A 16,674-nucleotide genomic window follows, 5' to 3' on the forward strand; every position below is an offset into this window, starting at 1 on the left:
TGTCCCGAATGAACTTCGTGTCCGCTTACCGGCGCAACATCTGGCACGCGTCGGTGCACGTGGGCGCGCGCCTACGCGACAGTGCGTCGCGTCACGCCTGTTGGAGGAAAAGGGCAGGCAACCACATGACACAAGCGCGTGCGCGCGTCGACGCTTGCTCCTCGGCTACGACGCAGTGTCTCTTGATCTTTGTATCTCAAACCGCCCAAACACGCCGTAACATACAGTGCTGTCGAATGAGCTGACAACAATAAGTTGATGACCGGTAAGCCAGTTAGTAGGCTTTCGTAGACATAAACAGTCCGTTTCATTATTGAATTTATGCCTGCAGCAATTGTTTTGTCTTTTGAAGTATTCGCAGCAACAAAAGTATCCGCAAGTAATCGACATCGGCACTTGCGTTCGCGTCGACGACGGTGACATGGTGACAACGTTTTGGAGACACAGTCGATACAGCCACCTTTGCCCACGAGGTCGTCAGGGTATGCATGTGCAATCGCTTTGCTCACACCTGTTCACGACCAGGCCAGCAGTGTCCAGGAGCAACAACCTGTTCCTATTCATGAGAATGATGTTGCTCCTGTTGCTGCTGAAAAAGTGAAAACAGAGACGCGAGTGACGGCGTCCGCGCCGTTTCTGGGTTCGCCCTGTTCTTTTGGTGCGCAAGCAGAAAGGCATACACCGCGCCGCGGTAAGTTGTCTAGTTCATTCATGCTGTGGATTGAAGTTGATGTACTTTCTTAAAGGACGCACCAGAAAATGGGCATACCCACCGCTGTTGCTCTGCGGCTAAAGCGTCGTGCCACTGAGCACGGGCTTCCGGGGTTCTACCGCACTTGATAAGCGGCGCTCGAGCAGAGCAATTGCCGCCAGCTTTGTCAAGGCTGCGTCCACTTGCAGCAAGGAACGCTCCTCCTCCTCTATGCCCAAAGCAGCGATATTTATGTCACCGCAACAAGAAAGTGTTTGCGTTACCGACGGTGGTTATAGGCAACAACAGATTAAGCAAACGGTGATGTATACGCTACCACCAAACAAAATAAATTCTAGGCTGCCGTTGCTGGCAAGTCGGGCTGCTGCTCTTCACATTTCTTTTATAATGCCAACCTATCATGCCGCATTAAATTACGCAACAAATTATTTAAGAAATCACGAACAATTTCTGCGTACAGTGAATGATCTTATCGTGGCAATAACCTACATTACTTTATAAGTTGGGCACATACTCGTAAGCCATAACTGGAGCATAAATGCTTGCGCCAGGCGCCTCAATAAACTTATAATAGCTCCAAAATATCTTCTTAGTTGACAAAAAAGACCTATTTCAGAAGGCTTTTACCAATTATGCTAATTGAAGACAGATGGTCTCGCATTGTAATGTGACACTGATAAAATCTACAGTTCCCACTACCGCGTAATATCAAATATTGCACGTTTGTACTACAAATCTTAACTCAACCTGGTATTAAATGAAAGAAATGAACACTTTACGTAACTACTCAGACTGCTTGCGCCCAGATTTATGATAAGAGTAAAGAATGTGCATCTCACGTTTGCTTATAGTTACGACGTAAGCTATCTGAAAATATTTCAGGGAAATGGCGTCGGATGACAGCGCTTTCAGGTTGATTCGCTTTCTGTCTGCTTTCCTCTTTTTTGTTCGAAAGAAAATAAACTAACTGAAATGTAGCAGGCCTAGATGGCCAAATTAACGTGTACTATATGCAACGCAACGTCCGTTTCCACTGATTTATATTGCAGGTCTGATAAAAAGATTGCTCACGTGGTAGCACACCCAAACTTCCTGTTTTGTCGTGGTTCGCAAATGACATGGCTGGCGAGCAAAATGTCTCATATCTGAGTAACGCAGTATATGTATGTTTATGATTTGACACATTTAAAGAAACAACCCGAATGGCTAACAAACATGCGTCTCCGAACCATGCATGCATATGTACAAAGCGGCATTTTACCTTCTGTGCCTCTGTGACAGTGATGTCTTTTACACGCAGAGTAATTAGAGCTGCCAAAGTCCAGCTTTCCCAACGTTAATTTTAGTTTTATTGCAGCGAGCATTACAACTTGACACAACTTTAATGGGCATGAAATGGATAGCCTCCGTGCTTTTTCATACTCGCGAGCTCCGTTGTGCTATTACAAGAGCCTGATGTGAAACTGCCCGTTTAATTTACTTAGTCTTTGCAACAGTCTCCGACGACAGTTTGCAAAGCGATTATATGTAATTAAGTGTTTTTGCCAAACAACAGCGCAAAATGCGGTCCATTCAAATCTACACCATTCATTTCGAAGCTCTTGTTTTGAAACATTCTTTCGCTGACTCAATTTCAGACATCTCAGCGTTTTGATGTAAGCCACTTGAGATATCACTTGTGTAGTCTTATTTAACATGTAGACCTATTAGCTGCATATGCACACCTAGTGTAGCTGAATAGTTCACTTTGTCTGGCTTCTTAATTTCATAACAAAGCAGGTTGCACTGCCATAAGGGGTCGGTATGTTGCAGTGCGGCTCAACAAGCCAATCCTATGATATTCAGGCTCGTGTGCATCGTAGGGCCTTGGGCAGGATTGTCGCTGTGTCACAATACAACACTAATGGTAGTGGTGAAAAGGATTTTTTATTCACATACTTTAAAGGCCTTTCCTGGCCTTACATGGGGGGGCAGGGGTTAGAGTAAACATAGGGGGCTACAGTGAAACAGGTGAGCAGACATTAACAGCAACATCAATGAAACAGACAATGAACGACACTCGCGTATACAAAACATGTTATAAGGCTGTAGACATAAAGGTTAAGACAGAAATAATAATCGATGCTAAGTGCACTATTCAGCATATGCACACATTTATTGTAGTTTATTATCAAGACGTCATTGTGTGGTAGAATATTTCAGTGACGGATGACACGAAGCAGTGGCGAGTTAATTAGGGTTTGTACGTGCATGCTGTGTTACAACATTGAAAGGGTGATCTAGGTGCCGGAAGATGCGATGGGCAGGCTGTATGTAAGAGGCCGCAAATGACGAATGATTGTGATAAAGCTTGTGAAAGTGTGATGATAATGCCAGCAGTCTCCCTTTTTGTAGTAATAAATGTTTTAGTGATGCTGGAATGACGTAAGTGATTTCTTGTTATAAATCAGCCAGCTTAATTCTGGACGGACACTAGTTTATTAATTAGGTATATCTGATGCGGGTACCAAATGAATGACGCATATTCTATTTTAGAGCGAATCAGAGAGGTGTATCCCATAAGTTTTGTCTTTGGATTAGCTTGAAGTAACCGACGTCTGGCCAAGCCGAGTGTTTTGGATGCTTTAGAACTTATTGCTTCAATGTGGGTATTCCATGTTAGGTCGGCAGGCAGGTGCACGCATGCCTAAGTAATTTAATGAAGAAACATGTTCAATAGGCCTTGTGTTTATCACGTAAGGATACCAGGGGGGGGCGGGGTGAGTAGCAGTTGTCAGAGTGGTAACATTGGATTTAGAAGCGTTAACTTTCATTTGCCATTGATCACACCAAGCGGAAATGCTGGCAAGTTCTTTTTGTAAAGCAGCGTTGTCATCGGGATTAGTAATCTATCTATAAATAACGCAGTCCTAGTAGAAGTCATGTAGTAGAAGTAGTAGTAGTAGTAGAAGTAGTAGTAGAAGTCATGTTCTTAATGATGTTGTTAATGTAGATGAGGAAGTGTGTCGGTCCAAGTGCTGAGCCTTGTGGTACCCCGGATTTAACTTGAACCAACGAAGACGAACAATAATTCATGGTAACGAATTGATAACAACTACATAAAAAAAAAAACTAGCAATCCAGTTAGTAATGTTTCTGTTTATTTTAAGGCAGTAATGTTTTAGTATCAAACGAGTGTGACGGACCTTATCAAATGTTTTATCAGAATAGATAAATATGCCATCAATCAGTATGGACCCGTGAGCAGCAAGATGGAGGTCGGTAACTAATTCGAATAATGGTGTTTCACATAAACGGCCGTGCTACAAACCATGTTGGTTAGAAATAAAATAATTTTGCTCGGCTAAATACTTTATTATTACGGATAATATGATGCGTTTTAGTAATTTGCAAGGTATACTGGTTAGGAAAGTGGGCCTGTAATTTGATGGTACGGAGGGATCGCCTGATTTCGGTATCGGAGTCACACAAGCAATTTTCCAGGCTTCTTGCACACATCCTATCTCAATAAATTGTAAAAATATAGCTGCCAAAATGGGTGATATGACCGGATTAGTAACTTTAAGTAATTTAGGGCATACGCCGTCTGGACCACGTGATGAGTTAATTTAGAGACGTTCAATAGCTAATTCGGTTCCTTCCTGAGTGATCACGTTGTCATTCATAGTAGCTTTAATGGAGTCAAATATAAGATCACCAGAAATGGGCTCCTCCTCAGTGGAAATGGAACCAAAGAATAAGTTTAGCCCTTCTGCAGCCTTCGACGGAGACAAAATCTCTCTTAACTTCATATAAAATGTTGCCGTTTAATTTCGCTTGTATATAATATATATATATATATATATATATATATATATATATATATATATATATAGTTTTAGAAACGAAGGTGCACACTTACGAAAATTGCATCTTTAATGTTCTTAACGTTTCGGCCGTGGCACGGCCTTCGTCAGAAGACGAAGGACTCACCGGATGCACCGGACCCACAGAACTTCTCATTGAACTATATATATATATATATCATGATCACGAGCCCCTAAGAAATTGATCTCCCCGGTTTCTTTCTTCTCTCTCGTCTCAATATGTATGTATATATGTATGTATGTATGTATGTATGTATGTATGTATGTATGTATGTATGTATGTATGTATGTATGTATGTATGTATGTATGTATGTATGTATGTATGTATGTATGTATGTATGTATGTATGTATGTATGTATGTATGTATGTATGTATGTATGTATGTATGTATGTATGTATGTATGTATGTATGTATGTATCAATCCTTTATTCTTTTGCAATGTTCTTTTAGTTACAAAATAGAGAAATAAAAATTTTAAGCACGAAATGCATGCAATTAAAGAATGTGTGAGCTTTAAGCTCACTAACGCCACATGCCTAAACGTTTCTGAAGCAGAGTGAAAAGACTTTTCACTTGCTATTTCTTAGCACAGGACAAGAAAAACAGATTGCCATGTTACTCTGCCACAAACGGGATTAATAAAAGCATATATAGTAACCGTGCCAAAGTGCCAATAACCTAACCGTACGAAACAAGTACAACTTTGCCTTTTTATTTAGACGAGTAAACTGAAGCACTACAGTGCGCTAATCTTTCTTGCCATTCTTTTCCGGTCTCTTTTCACCATTGTCGTCCAGGGCCTCTGGCGAAAGTTTCAAGTGACTACCTTTCTGCATGTAGGCCTTGATGTAGAAATTTACAAATAAACATAACAAGAGAAACGTCTGTAAGCCGCCCGAGATTATGATGGACTTTGGAAATCCACAGTCCACGAAAAGTGGTATGGAAATGTGCAATATAGCGATCACAAACTGTACGATCTGTAGAGTGGTCAAGTACTTCTTCCACCACAGGTGCTTGCGTACTCTCGGACCCAGCGTGGCCAGGAAATAGTAAAAATACATCACGACATGCACGAACGCGTTCATGGCCAAGCCGAGGGCCGGTTGGCCTTCGGGTGCGAACAGGGCATAATACCAGACGTTCACGGTCACCATGGTGTGATGAATTACGTGCAGGTGCGTAATCTGGTTGAACTTCTTGCGCAGCACGCAGAACACCGTGTCCAGGAGGTCTGCGTAGCGCACGGCGATGAAGAACCACCCGTACTTGTAGTACCGCTCGAGTTCGTCGTCGCTTTCGCCGGTGATCCCCTGGCACCAGAGGCTGTACCGGCCCCCAGGAAGGTACGTCATCTTCAGGTGCAAGTAGAGGAATACCGCAGCGACGGCGACCATGAAAAGATTGTAGCAACGTACGATGTTTATGATATTGAAGGGCTTACGATCCTTCATCCAACGCGGCCCGGCAACCTTGACAAAGTACAAGTAGGAAACCACAAGAGGAAAGACGAACAGGGGGTTCAACACTAGGGGATAGTCCCTCGTCCTCGGATCCCCCATCTCCACAATACTGTTGGCAATAGTGATGGGGTTTAATGTGAACACCATGGTCATTCCTGAGGCCTGCTGTCTTCGAGTGCAGGCAAACGTTGACCTGTAAAAATTTTAATACGTATCATATACCGTACAGTGCTTTCGAAACGTTTCCGGGCAGTAAGCACGTGAACTAAGTTGACTCTGGGACATGCAGTGTGACTCGTATTGTATGGATTGGTACTTAGAAACGCGTGAGGTCGTGGGAGACTTCCCTAATGATGCTTCACTCGTTTAGAGTTGTTCGAGTGCTTAAGATGTTTCTTTTTTTCACGCGGCGTATAATTAACTCTGGACTTGTATTTGTAACCTGGCACTTAAAAGAACACGGCGCTATATCTCGAGTAAATTTTGCAGCAAAGAATATTGCATTGTCATGAACTCTACTCTGTAAAGAGCCTCGCTGTCACTATACCCAGCGCATAGTTTATGGTGTTCCGAGCATCACTGATGGCAAGGGTCGTCCCTGAAGGAATAAATACTTATTAAATACGAGCGCTTGATGTCCGAAAGGGGGGGGGGGAGTGCTAGAAAGCGTCCGATAGTGCAAAGGGCTCTTTTGTGCATAGAAATATTATACTGCATGTGAATATGGGTAACTTATGCAAGGGATTGTAACGCGACTAGGCAACATAAGAATGCTTGTTTGGCGCCGCTAATGCAAAATAGGTTTGAAAGACTGAAAGACTGGAATTTAATGTACTGGAGGCAATATTGCAATATTAAGTTTAGTTTGGTGAATTAAAGGCAACGGATAACACAAGCGTTCTTTAGTGCAATGTATGTGGCATGCACCGCTTCAACTCTGTGAGCTCTATGCGCAGAGAACCCTACTTTTTTTTTCACCTTTCATCTGTCGGTTTTGTGCAGTTTTCTATTCTGCTATGGGAAAGAACGGATGTAGCATTTTGGGCTGCTAAGCACGAGGTCGCGAGATCGAATCGCGGCCATGACAGCCGAATTTCAATCGGACAGAAATGCGAAAACACCAATGTACTTAGATTAGGCGCACGTTAAACAGACCCAGGTGGTCCAAATTACTCCGGAATCCACCACTATGGCATGCCTTTAATCAAATCGTGGTTTTGGCATGTAAAACCCCAAAATTTCATTTTCATTTCATGTAGCAACGAGAAGACATGTTTCCCAATTTGCCTGCGTAAGTGCCACTTTTGTGGTGAAAAAAAAAAGCTCTACATAAATTGGTCTGTTTCAATTATTTTTGCTTAACATTTAGGCTTCGCTTAAGGTAGGTCATTACGAAATATGATTACAGCGCTAAGGAAGACGAAGACGAACGCTAACTACGCAAGACGGGCGCCGGCATCAACTAATTTTAGCGCACCAATGCTTACATACATAAAAGGCACCTAACATCATGTGTAGTTCTTGTTTGTCATCGTCTTCCTAGTGCTGTCTACAATGCCAGCAAACAAACTGAACAACTTTCAGCATCAGTAAAGTAGGGCGCACCTCTTACAGTAGTCTAACGGCTTCGCGAGCTGCTGTCTGTTTGATCATGTGTAATGCTTTAGCAACACCCTACTAAGCACCTGCAAGAATTTTATTAAATGCTCGCGGAATATGCGTGAAACATCTGAAATATTGCTGATATAGAATCATTCATGGAGTGTGCGATGTCCACAAAACACGGTGATCAAACAGGAAATGGAAAACGTACAAAGATATATTTACGACTGTGTTGTCAGTATCGCGGTCACGTATCCATTGCGAATCGTATTAACGCTCTCCTTTTTCTTAAGCAAAGAAGTTCACCGCCAACCTTTAGCCACATCGTGCAGGATTGCTATTTTCCATTCAGCGGAACTCTTTCGCTAGCTTTAGATGGTGCACAAAGTAATGTACAAAGCTCTTTGACCAGCTGCGAGCGGTTTTAGTTACACTCACGGCAAGTTAAATCCTTTGTTTTGACTAACGGAGAGATCCTGTTGAACAAATTATTTTAGCATGCATACAAATGTAATATATGTGCAGCAAGCGATGCTCGCCCTATGACCAAAAAAGAAAGTGTTAGTTCCCGCTGTAAAAGTGGAAGGTAAACAAGGCGTCATAAGTATCCCTGGTTATCACTTCACTGTACGCCGGAAGTGCTAGAAATGTTACTCTGAGCAAACATGCGCAAAATAATGAAAGTAGTTTAGTAAGATCAGAAACTCACCTACTTCGACGTCGCACTGAAAAAAAGTCAGAAAGAGCTCGCACTTTGGTTGCACTTTAAGCGACTTCTCTATGCGTGGCTGGAGCCCATGACTGACGCAAGCGACACTGGCTTGATATGTCAGCAGCAGCAGCACAGTCTCGAAGTAACTTCTCTCACAGGATCTTGGACGTGGGCGGGCACATGTCTAATTTAGGACTTGACCCGCAAATGAACGTGGTCATGACGAAATACTTTCATTTGTGTCATCGCCACCATAACGGTGAATAAAAGGAGTCGCTCCTCCCAGGGCTGGTAAAACTGACGAGTACTGAATGACAGCATCCGCAGGCTGGCAAGCCTCAAAGAGTGAAAGGCGTGATTTTGCTTCGCTACTTCGAGGATTTCAGTAGCTAAGGAAAATGACTTCCGCTTTCTTACTGGGACGACAGGTTTCGCCGACTCGGTTACACCCACGAGGGAGCGAGTTCTGTAGGCATAAAACAAAACAAATGCTATGGTAGCAGGTGCTCCAGGATGCTCGGGAGAGGTGAATGATCTGAAGAGATACGACCAGGAAATGCTGTAGTATGGCGAAGGTGACATTGTCAGTGTCTTTGGTAGCCCAGCAAAAACAAAAAAAAAATGAATGAGAGGTATAAACGTGCGCATTAAGTGTGCCATAAGCGCGGAGTTCTTCAGCTGCCACTTTTGTTATTTGTGAGGAGTTCGTAAAAGGCAGAACGCGATACGCCCTCGACCGTGTACACGACACAGAAGCAGCTTTGTGGAGAACGCCAGATCACAAGAGTATTCATGTCATAGGCACTCGGGGAAAAATGTATGCGTTGAGCAGCCAATGCGATTGCAGTTTATTTAAAAGGCGCCACCATTCGGTCAATCCGAGATGGTGCAGGGCGCGCACCCTAGGAACTGGCTTCACAAAACAGCACTCCAATATACTAAACTCCGCTGTTCTGGATATACTAAAATGGCGTCACCGTAGGCCTTCGATATCACACTCACCCTGATATGTACCGGTCTCGTTACGTGTCACCATTGTATCTTTCAGTTAACATTGATGACTTAAACAAAAAATAATGTTGTGGGAAGGAGATTGACTGGTTGCTGGTAAGTCTGACAAGCGAATCCAACAGGAAAAGGAACAATAGTGTAAGTGTGATTTTCTTGTTTTTTATTAGATGTTCTGAATTTACAAAGTAGCTGTGGCACATAAACATAGGTCAATCTTTCTTGTCGTTTTGGCTAGTATTGCACCCATTTTCGCTGACTTTCAATTCTGACTGTGCAATGGGTTTTGAGGAACTAGCCTTATTCATGTACGCCTTAATGTAAAAGTTCACGAACATGCACAACAATAGCAAAGTTTGCAGATTGCCGATGATTATGATGGACCTAGGGAATCCGCAGTCCACGAACAGCGGTATGGAGATGTGTGCCATGACTATGACGAACTGCACGATTTGCATTGTGGTCAGGTACTTTTTCCACCAGAGGTGCTTGCGAACGTTTGGGCCCAACGTGGCAAGGAAGTAGTAGAAGTACATGACGATGTGCACAAACACGTTTATGGCCAATCCTAGCGCCGGCTGTCCTTCGGGCGCAAACAGAGTGTAGAACCACACGTTGACCGTCACCAGGGTGTGATGGATAACGTGCAGGTGAGTTATCTGGTTGAACTTCTTGCGCAGCACACAGAACACAGTGTCCAGGAGATCGGCGTATCGCACAGCGACGAAGAACCAGCCATACTTGTAGTAGCGGGCGAGCTCGTCGTCCGTGTAGCCGGTGATACCTTGGCACCAGAGGCTGTAGCGGCCACCAGGCAAGTATGTGAGTCTCAGGTGCAAGTAAAGGAATACGGCGCTCACTGCGACCATGAACAGGTTGTACGCGCGCACTACATTGATGATGTCAAAGGGCTTTTTGTCTTTCATCCAGCTTGGACCGGCGATCTTGACGAAGTACAAATAGAAGAACACGAGCGGGAACACGAAAAGTGGGTTCACGACGAGCGGGTAGTCTCTGGTCCTAGGATCACCCATCTGTACGATCCGATCCGCTAATGCGAAAGGGTTCACTGTGAACGTCATCTTGTCGCTGACGCCTGGTGTCCTGGGCGATGGTGAAGTGAAAAGCTGGAAAAAAAAGCACAATATTCTAAGATTTGCTGCGGGTGTGTGTTAATTTCCTTTCCTTTTGTGTTATACACAGAGCACCAAAAAAGTACAATGGAAATATTACGAGCAATCTATCAGACGCGAATAAAAGGCTCAGATGCGTGGCTGTTCGGAAACTAAAACAGATGATGTTCGTTGTTTGTTAACAATTTCCATCTCGCATGACTCCGGTGAGCTTTTCTATTGATTTAGGGCTAGTGTGAGCTTGAAATACGCCGTAAATTAAATAGGCTACATTTTCGAGTGTGGAGATGCGACCTAAGTTTGTGATATATACCATCATTGAAACAAGAACAAAGACAGCTTAAGCGAGTGAGATTAAAAGTTTATTCGAGGTATTTGGCGGTAATACGAATGATACACTGAGAGGGGAGATCTCTGTCAACGTGTTTTGTTGAATACAGTTTATTAGAATTTTAAAAAATGTGGTTTTCGCTATGCTTAAAGACATAAAGTTAGATGAAGGAAGATTTACTAAAGTTTTAAGGAAGATACTTACTTTCCGGGATCTATAAGAACTAGAATGATGTAGCTATAGGTGCTTTTATTGAATATGTGCATTTACAGCTAAAGAGATCATTTCTGTTGATTGAGTGGTGGAAGCGAGAACCATTCAACTTAACAAAAGGTTTAGTTACTGTGTAAAAGGACAGTTAATAGGCATTCCTTATTCTGATATCTATTGTTAGCTAGCAAAGGCTGGTGAATGAGTGAGTTGTCAAACTCTCTATAACGGCGCTTCTGGTATAGAAGACACTATAAAAAAGACTATAAAAGTATCTCAATAACAAAGAAATGAACAGTGTTGTCTGAGGTGTGTATATTTTTATTGCCGTTACCATATCAGACAAAAATGCTTTTTAACTTCCACACATACTGCGATTTCAGTAATAAACTGTTTGCGCTAACCTGTCTGTATGCAGAGCCATTCTTCCTTATATAAGTAGTCCTATAAGCGAGAAATTACCCTGGTACATGAGCGAATGGCAAGGAAATCACAACAATGTTATCTTGCGCTCCTTAGCGACCTTCCCTAGGGGGCAATTGTGCAGGCGGAAATGAGATCTCCTTTATCACTTCCCTGAAATAATCATGAGAAGCCGCCAAACAATGACACCAGGGACAACATAGAGCAAATTACTCGTAGTTACTAATTGAATTAAAGAAATGATAAATTAATCTCAATGAAAGTGAATTTCTTTAATTCAATCAGTAGGTACAAGTAATTTCCCCTATGTTGTCCCTGGTGTCCTTGTTTGTTGGCTTCTCATAATTCGATTAATAAAAATTGGGTCCCTCGGTTAGCCCCCTTTCTTCTCGTTCCCTGAAATGAGTGTGTTTCACAAAACATTCAACGTGGTGTGTTGCGTTTATGAAAACACTGCTACGCACTGGCCAGGAGAATTCCCCCTCTTCCCTATATACTACGCTAGGTAAGCTCAAGAAACAGGGACAGACGGAGGGCATAACACATGCGCTAACTTGGACAAGTTAGCACAGTGTTCTGCCCTTCGTCTGTCCCTGTACCTAGCGACCCACTTGCAGTATGCCGTACCATCAAGGCTGAATTTCTACCCTTCCTATGTACTCACTTGAGATCGCACTCCTGAAATTGGGCCGCGAAACAAGGAACACTTGCCCTTTCGTTGCCGTTAAGTTTCTTGTTCATTGTCCATTATGAGAAAGAAAACTATTTTCTACTAACTACCTTACACGTGTCTCCCTACCATCCTGGAAAAAGAATTAGAAAAAGAACTCCTTCAGCGCCTATTCTTGAACAAGGAAATCCAGTACAGCCAGAAAGTGCATAGAATTCTTTTGACACAGATAGCGGCACCGTTCCAATAATCACACGCCAGCCCAAACAAATATGAATCGAACACAGAATTTGTACTAAGTATCTGCTGGATTTCTGAAACCCAAGTGTACATTAAGTATGCCTGAGAGGGTAACCTCACTCGTCATTACTAGAGGAGAGTTATTTGCGGCTGCGTATTCAGCTCAAGACCTGGCTGATTTTCGAAAGAATCGAGCATGTTGCGATCAGGCACATAACCGAACCGCTGGCATGTTGGGTGCTCGTTCTCGACAATAAGTGACGCCTTGATTGAGCACGGCCATCTCAGCGGCACTTGTTAAAATAATCAAAGGCCAATATAGAACTATAAGGAAATATATATTTAGGTACACATTTCCTCATACTTGAGCGTCCAAGTTAAATATTTGATTCTTTTTTTAAATGCAGCGGTAGTCAAAACATCCTCATTGACTTTCAGTATACCATCGCTACAGTAGCTTGGGTTGGCTATCTAGTAATTCTTTCAGACGAACTTTAATATAGGTTTCTTGATGGCACTGTGAGTCTGTCAATGATATGAGTGCGTACAACACTAAAATTTGGACATTTTCGATACCTTCTCAATAATACTTAAAGTGCCAAAGGTGTTCTTTTATTCATCCTTCTAGTATCTCAGATAAAAATTTTACGCACAGCTAGCTCTCTGTGGTTCAATAGAGCAGTTGGAGCTAAGCGACGATGGTCCTCTTGATGTAGCAACTTCTGTCACGTTTTGAACTATCGTGATATTAGTGTCACGAAAAAGGGACGTGAACGTTTTTTTTTGTTTTCCTACCCATCAAATATATGATAAATTCATCTCTATTCAAATTATTTTCCTTGTGAAATTGTGCATCAATGCACATCACTGAGCTTCATGGTAACTTTGTGAACTTCTGTTAACAACTATGCTCGCGTTCTATTATGTCTTCATTCTCTTCAAAATGTGTTGGTATAAATGTTTTCTGAATATTTAGGAAAGATAATAGGAAGCTACAAGGACTTAAATCCGCTGATTTGTAGTGATCCCTGCGAGGTTGAATTTCTCCTAATTAAGGACACCTTGACTACATGTACTATACAGATGCAATGCCATGGCTGAAGATGCGTGAAATAATTATGGAGAGTGGAGAGTGGTTTACCCAAAAATAACGTTTGCAAAGAGATCTTCCTATACAGCAATAAAAGTACCACAGTAAAAGTAAAGGCTCTATTGTGACGTAATTTAATACCAGCATTTGCTCATTTACTGCGGCTTCGTTGAAGGCGCTTTGGCGAAAACGTGATCCCTGTTAGACTGCGTTCACATCTCTAACCAATAGTCAGCTACGATGTTTAGCGGTTACATATAAATAGGAGTACGATGAAAAGTAATACGAAAGTTGATTTTATTTTGCATTGGTCGGCTGAAAATTTATTACCTGGTTCAAACATGCCTTGCTACCGAAAGTCCCAACCGTCGGGAAAAAACAAAGTGTTAATATATGGTAAAAGCTTTCTGCTTTAACTTAGAACGAGAATTGGCACCATATTTTTTTGCGCTCTACGATATTCATCGCTGAATATGGTCGCGAAGCCTATTTTATATGTCTCACGTTTAAAGTTCGTTTGCTTGTTTCTAGAGTACACGGAACACAGATATCCACATTAAAGTTGTTAACAATAAGCTCAAGCGCGTTTAATCAGATTTAACGTGTTGTTGAAACATTATGTATGCTATTAATCAAATGGGTAACGCCATACGCTTCAAGCTTTGCTTTGTGAGATGCCATAAACTCAGCGCAAAATTAAACGCACCTCTAGCGTTCCTCTTACCTGGCTACAAGTGGTCCAGGCGTTCTTTGTTCTTCGGCTATCCGAATTCCAGGAGCGTGAATGTTGACCAAACACAGCGGACTAAGTGCCTTCCTGACTCGAGCGGAGAAGGAAAGAAAAGAAATCGTGCATTCTGGGGATCCCGCGTCCGGGCGGTGGCGTTCTCGTTGGCCTGGAGAGCAGACCACGCACCTTCGGTGTGAGAACAATAAAATCGACGTGCACTCACCACTCGGCAACGTCACAACTGCAAACAAGGTCGCGTTTTTTTTTCTTCTCTTGTTGCCGTGATTACTACCTCTGCCTTCCATGCCGTAAGCGGGAAAGAAGTAATCCTGTGCCGAGTTCTTGTTGCCCGCAACACGCTATATGCGCATGCAGCGCGGTGGTGCGCTCTTATCCCGACCGTGCGAGCACGAAAGAGAGGGCCACTCTTTTATTGTTTGCGTCTTCCTTTTTTTAATTTTTTGTTTGCTCCCTTCGTGATTACTTTAGGCAATTATGCGGAGACCTTCGCCCATGAAGAGGGGCGAGAGAACCCAGTCAAGTGCTGACTTTGAATTTTTAAGTGTGGAAGCTGGACCTTAAGCGAGCCGGAACAAGGTCCATAATGTGCTGTGTTTAACATTTTTTGTGTGGATTTTGTAAGCTTATGTTCCCACTCACTGCACGCTGGATCGTGTTCTATCTGTTATTTCTTGCCTAGCAGATGCTACGAGAAAATAAAGCGAAAGGGTTTAATTATGCACTGGCTCTAACAGAAGAAAGGTGATTAAACTGAACGCAGGGGTGCCGGAAACACATTTTAAAGCTACAGTGAAAACTAAACGTACGTTGCGAGTCTAGCGAGGGATAAAAATAGTCAAGATCGTAGTATATAGAGACATTTAGATCTATTTCGGAGTTTTCATGGGTGAATGCAGAAAGAAAAGAAAGAAAATGAATGAGTTCTGGGACTTCACGCACCAAAACCACGATTTGATTACGAGGCACGCCGTATTAGGGGGGGGGGGGGGGGGGGGAGGACTTCGGATTAATTTTGACCACGAGGGGATCCTTGACGTGGCCCCACTGCATGGGACACGGCCGTTCTTGCATGTCGCCCCCAGCGAAAGGCGGCCGCCGCGGCCGGAGTTTGATCCCGTGACCTCGTGCTTAGCAGCGCAACGCCATTGCCGCTAAACCACCGCGGCGGGTTAAAATGACAGAGCCTTCAAAGAATGTACATTACACTATCCGAATCGAGTGTGACCGAACATAAAACAATGGACGCCTTTTTATTTACATTTTACAATCCATTACTTTCTGCGCGTGCGATGTTAGCGTGATTCTAACTAGGCTATGAGAATGTGAGACAACAACGATATTCAGTTCACATCTACGGCCGACCACAAATGCTTGTGAACAATGGATACTGTGGAAAAGTTATATTTTTGAGAATTTTGCGGCCGTATATAGCCGTTAGAACTGTACTGTACTATACTGTTCACGTACACTAATAGTGACTGGAAATCCGAATACCAGAGTGCATTCCTAGGCAGCGGAGATATCCAGCTTCTTTTTTTTCTCAGATCCCGAGATCCGTGCATTTTATTGACGGCATCTGTTCCGTGTCGTATATGCAATACACTTGGCGTGGCGGCTCGTTGGCTGTGACGTTCTTCCCATAGCACCGCGTGATAGGCATGTGGGGGTCGTGACGCGCGCCGGACAAGTATCTATACATACATCGCAAGTGTGTATGGTTCGCTGTAAACTATCATTGTCATGCGCACACGTTCTATTTTATTTTCCTTTCCTCCTTTCTATACGTAGGGCAGTAGACCAGAGAAGAAAGCCCTGCTGGTAGACCACTTTGGGTTTGTTATATTTTCGTATATCTGTGTACACGAGGCCGCTAGTTCAATTGCTGCAAGCGCCGGCGGCATTCATTGATGTCGATGAATAACGCTTGTGTGCCGCTCGATCCTTGGGCGCGCATGTCCCAGCAAATATAGATATGGAATGGCACCCATTTGGTCCAGGTCTTGTTCGCTTGCATTTGAACCCATTTAGTCTAGTGCTGTTTAAAGCTTCCTTAACCCGTTTAGTTTCTCCCTGCGTAAGCCCGTTTTACCCGTTTGGAACAGGTTTGTTTAATATGGTTTGGCGTTGATCAAAATAGTTCAGTGTTCTGACAGGCTCGGCACACTTGAGACTTGAAGATAACTCTGCATTGTGCTTGCTCCAAGAATAGCGCAGTCGCGTATAGATCTGCCTGGAACGTTGTTTGATACAAAGACATCCAGAAACAAAACTTTCGGTGCGCACAACCTGATTAGAACAATTAAGGCAGACGTAATACAATGCAAAAAGAAAGTACATAATAATTAGGATACGGACAAGCCCTCCCCTATGCATGCGCGTAGCAGTCTTGTCTCCTCAAGTTTCGCACTCTTTTCTTAATGTTCATAATGAACACGAAGACTATATGACATACCTGTATAT

At 43.0% G+C, this 16,674-nt stretch overlaps 2 protein-coding genes across 2 annotated transcripts; both read right to left on the minus strand.

Annotated features, from left to right (window-relative positions):
- Nucleotides 1–5,310: 5,310 nt before the first annotated feature.
- On the minus strand, nucleotides 5,311–6,244 carry LOC126536737 (very long chain fatty acid elongase AAEL008004-like). Its single transcript, XM_050183751.2, has one exon. It carries the CDS (start codon nucleotides 6,195–6,197, stop codon nucleotides 5,328–5,330), a length of 870 nt encoding a protein of 289 aa, XP_050039708.2. The 5' UTR covers nucleotides 6,198–6,244; the 3' UTR covers nucleotides 5,311–5,327.
- Nucleotides 6,245–9,397: 3,153 nt separating this feature from the next.
- Nucleotides 9,398–14,780, minus strand: LOC126536738 (very long chain fatty acid elongase AAEL008004-like). The gene is made up of 2 exons (XM_050183752.3): nucleotides 14,188–14,780; nucleotides 9,398–10,493 (listed from the first exon to the last, which is right to left on the minus strand). The coding sequence occupies exon 2, from the start codon at nucleotides 10,446–10,448 to the stop codon at nucleotides 9,579–9,581; it is 870 nt and encodes a 289-aa protein (XP_050039709.1). The 5' UTR covers nucleotides 10,449–10,493; nucleotides 14,188–14,780; the 3' UTR covers nucleotides 9,398–9,578.
- Nucleotides 14,781–16,674: the final 1,894 nt, after the last annotated feature.

The sequence above is a fragment of the Dermacentor andersoni genome, chromosome 4 (genome assembly GCF_023375885.2).
Source record: "Dermacentor andersoni chromosome 4, qqDerAnde1_hic_scaffold, whole genome shotgun sequence".
Classification (NCBI taxonomy): domain Eukaryota; kingdom Metazoa; phylum Arthropoda; class Arachnida; order Ixodida; family Ixodidae; genus Dermacentor; species Dermacentor andersoni.

Bases quoted from the DNA above. Each gene is read 5' to 3' on its own strand.
- LOC126536737 (XM_050183751.2), bottom strand. From the start codon at position 6,197: ATGACCATGGTGTTCACATTAAACCCCATCACTATTGCCAACAGTATT.
- LOC126536738 (XM_050183752.3), bottom strand. From the start codon at position 10,448: ATGACGTTCACAGTGAACCCTTTCGCATTAGCGGATCGGATCGTACAG.